Consider the following 3,734-nt stretch of genomic DNA (forward strand, 5'->3'; position numbering starts at 1 on the left):
TCTCTGCTTGTGAGACATTTCTGAGACCATGTGGTGACTACATACAGAGAAAGGAGGCTGTTTCAGTCAGTAAAAATACTGAGCATCGGAAAAATGCCAAATATCGGCCACAATAATCGGCCAAGCCAATAATCGGTCTATCCCTAAAATGGATTGCTCATCTGCTATTACATGAATTGATTGACTAAATTATGCCTGAAAATGTTAAACAGGGAGAGATCTTTTTTAAAAACAATACTTTATTGAAGAAACTTACTTCAAATATCCAAATAAACTCAAACAAAGGGGGTCAATCCGCACCAGATTGTCTCCAAACAAAGAACTCATAGACCCTCGAGAGTCCCTGTGTGGCCGTCACAAAGACGGCGCCAGATGGTGGGAGGGCCAAGGAGTGCATCATTTGCAAAAGCGAAATGCCATCTTGAACAAGAGAAGGGCATTCCTGCAGGAGGGTCAAGGCTCCGACACTTGTGCCGTGGCATTTGTGACTCAAAAACAAGCGCTCGCATTGTCAATCTGTGCGGTGTCACTCTGGAGATCCCCACCTATTTTGCATTAATTGAATGAATATTGTATGGTATTCATGCTCGGTCTGTTAGGATTGTTAGTAATCTTAATCAGAAAATCAAATTACTGCACCATTGTAGCTGTAAATTGGCTCTTTTTGCTCCTGTGACTGTTATCGGCGTCTGCAATATATTTCCCTACATCTGTTGAAATTAAAATTATTGTGGAACTAATGCAGCCACAAGAGTCAAATTACACTGCAATAATACCCTTTGGATATAGGCTAATTGAAGTTGTAATTTTCCCCTGAAAAACGAGTTGCTGTGTATTGAAAGGGTTTGATCGGNTGACGCATGGGGATGAGTTTAGGTTTAAAGCAATAATCGAATAGATGCTACACGATATTTTCTGTAGTTCTTTTTGCGTCCTTAAAGTTAACGTTACTTCACTGCAGGAGTAAATGTAAAGCATATATAGACCTTCTACTATGTCCACCTGGTGTTTCCTTTTATAAAAACAAGCAGCCAATGCATTGCTGAGCCTCAAAAACACAGACTTCCAGGGTTTCAACACACCTAAAGTATCCGTCCTGGTGGCGTCTGAGCAGAGCTGTAGGCGAGCTGGTGTGCTTGAGCTGCAGCGAGTAGCAGAGAAGCTGGTAGAAAAAAAAAGGAGAGGACTTCTGCACATTCAGGAGTAACAGTGAGTGGAGTTCTATCGAAGTCATTTTAGGGCAGGAAGGGATTATTTTCATGAATGAAACTTCTAAAAATGTCACTTTAATACATGGAGAGGAGGTTTTGTGGGTTTAAGCAGTGACCAGAGAGGGGCTATAACATTTTACTACAATTTTATATAGCAAAATGAAGATGGGAACTTTCTATTTCTTTCTTCACGTCAACAAATCCTATGAAAAGACAAAAATAACAGCCGTGGATGAACACACATCGTCCTTGTAGGTGAACCTCTGTGTCATCCAGAGTCCAGAAACTATTAAAAAACACATTAATGAGCCACATCATTGCGCTGGACGGCATTATTAAGAAGAACACTGTAGTTTATTTTGAGCCGGCACCGCATAGACTGCCTGCAGCTGTGAGTATTTATTAGACGCGTATTAATCCCCGGCTGGAAATAGTCCCTCCACTAATGCAGCGTTTACGCATGTGTGAGTGACATTTTTTTTAAAAAGCTACATCTGTTTTATTAACTTTGTGAACCTGTTTTATTTAAATTAATAGACAACAAATTAATAGACTTAAGCAAGAAAAATCTAGAACAAAGCCGAGCTGCATACCTTTTTAAAATCTGTATCCTGCAGGAAATGTTTGGCTTAAGGTGATAACTTGCAATTAGCTCTTTAGCTCTGTGTTATGGGTAACTGAGTGGGTGGAATATTGTAAAACCCACATAGGCAGGGATGCATTATTTTGTATATGATTAGCAGATTATTTGGCCGGTTGTTTCTCGCCTCGCTCTGATCTGTAAACACCAGACAGCAAACGCTTGTTTACCGGAGGATATTAGGATAAGTGCCTCTCCCCGCTTTCTCCTTCCACCGTCTTCGCCTCTTACTGTGTTTTAAAAACGTCTGCAGCACCTTTCGGATTAAGCGGTAATCACTAATGACAAATCGGCATTGACTATCTCCACCACCTGTGATGAAGTAAACATCCCCAAGTAAGCAGTCGGAGGTTTTACAGCCACGGCGGCTCCGGACTCAGCAAAAAATAATGTAATTGACACCCACCTACATAAATTGGGCCAACTCGTTTATTTATGAGAGGAAATCTGTTGCACGTTCTTACCTCAGGTTTTTTTATTTTGCATCCTCGGGGGGGTGGGGGTTGTTACGTCACACTGCAGAGGACTCGGAAACGGTCTCCCCAGGCCACATGGATGTGACAGCTCATCGCCGGCGCTCTTTTGTAGGAGCGCTACAGCCATTGTTGGGTACAAGCAATTCTCCTCAGATGGGCCAATTTGATCCTTTTGTTTGTTTGTTTTTTTGCGCCAAACCCCGGACAATTACGACACAGGAGAGGCTCTCTGACATTGAAAGTGTCAAATCAATGTTCTCTGGCGGTATATTATATGTTGCGATGGGGGAGTTCGATAAGCCAGAGAAAATGCTCCAGAAGCATTCATTTCAGAATGCTTTTCACCATGTTGTGTGCCTTTTTTTTTGTTTTTAAATCAATATTATTGCTTTCACAGCACAAAGTAACTATAATCCATCACCGCATTACTTTTGTTTAAGTCTGACTCTGTGTTAAATTGTCGTGGGTCTTTAGAGCACCACATCCTTAATTGGGATCAATATCCCAGCGTTGTATGAGTTGCAGATTTACATACGAACTGCTCCTTTACCCCTGAAAGTGCAGCCACGGTGTTGTGTTCTTCAATTTTCAACCAACACATCTGGTGTTTTGACAAGAAAAGTGCTTCTCACGTGCTTCGTACATCTCTCTCTCTGTCCTCCAGCCTTTAGATTTTGAAACAAAGAGCAGCTTTTCTCTGAGAATCGAAGCCACAAACAGGAATATCGACTCCAACTTCTTGAGCTTGGGCCCGTTCAGCGACACGACATCAGTCAAGGTGACAGTGGAAGACGTGAACGAGCCGCCGGTCTTTTCCGCGTCACTTAGCAAGATGTCTGTCTCGGAGGATGCCAAAGTGGGCACATCCATCGGGAGAGTCTCTGCCCACGACCCAGACACCTCCAACAGTGGAATCAGGTAGGGGCGGATATGGGATCGACCTTTTTTTTTTCTTTTTTCCAGGGAACCAATAGCGCAAATCCTATAACCGATACATAGAAAGACACAATATGACCACAAAGTGTAACAGAATTACCAAAAAGGGTCACAAAATGACTAGAAATAGTCCCAAAATGCCCACAAAGAGACACAAAATAACCATAAATAGATGCAACATGCCCACAAAAAGATGAAAAATGATCATGAAGAGAAGTAAAACAACTGTAAAGGGACACAACTCGTCCACAAAGAGTCACAAAATAACTACAAGGGTTGCTAAATGCCCACAAAGTGAAAAAATATGACTAGAAAGAGTCGCAACATGCCCACAAAAAGATGAAAAATGATCACAAAGAGATTCAAAACAACTAAAAGGGCAACGAAGAGCAACGAAGCAATCTCTTTGTGTACGCAACACGTACACAAAGAGATGTGAAATGAGCAAAAAGAGACTTAAAACAACTATGA

At 41.7% G+C, this 3,734-nt stretch overlaps 1 protein-coding gene across 1 annotated transcript in view; it reads left to right on the forward strand.

The window, feature by feature from the left end:
- Positions 1–3,734, forward strand: part of cdh7a (cadherin 7a) — a 136,286-nt gene that overhangs the window by 89,554 nt on the left and 42,998 nt on the right. Inside the window, exon 6 of the mRNA XM_008280929.1 lies at positions 2,992–3,245. Within this exon, the coding sequence (XP_008279151.1) occupies positions 2,992–3,245 (254 nt within the window). The remainder of the gene's footprint in view (positions 1–2,991; positions 3,246–3,734) is intronic.

The sequence above is a fragment of the Stegastes partitus genome, unplaced genomic scaffold (assembly GCF_000690725.1).
Source record: "Stegastes partitus isolate 25-593 unplaced genomic scaffold, Stegastes_partitus-1.0.2 Scaffold214, whole genome shotgun sequence".
Classification (NCBI taxonomy): Eukaryota; Metazoa; Chordata; class Actinopteri; family Pomacentridae; genus Stegastes; species Stegastes partitus.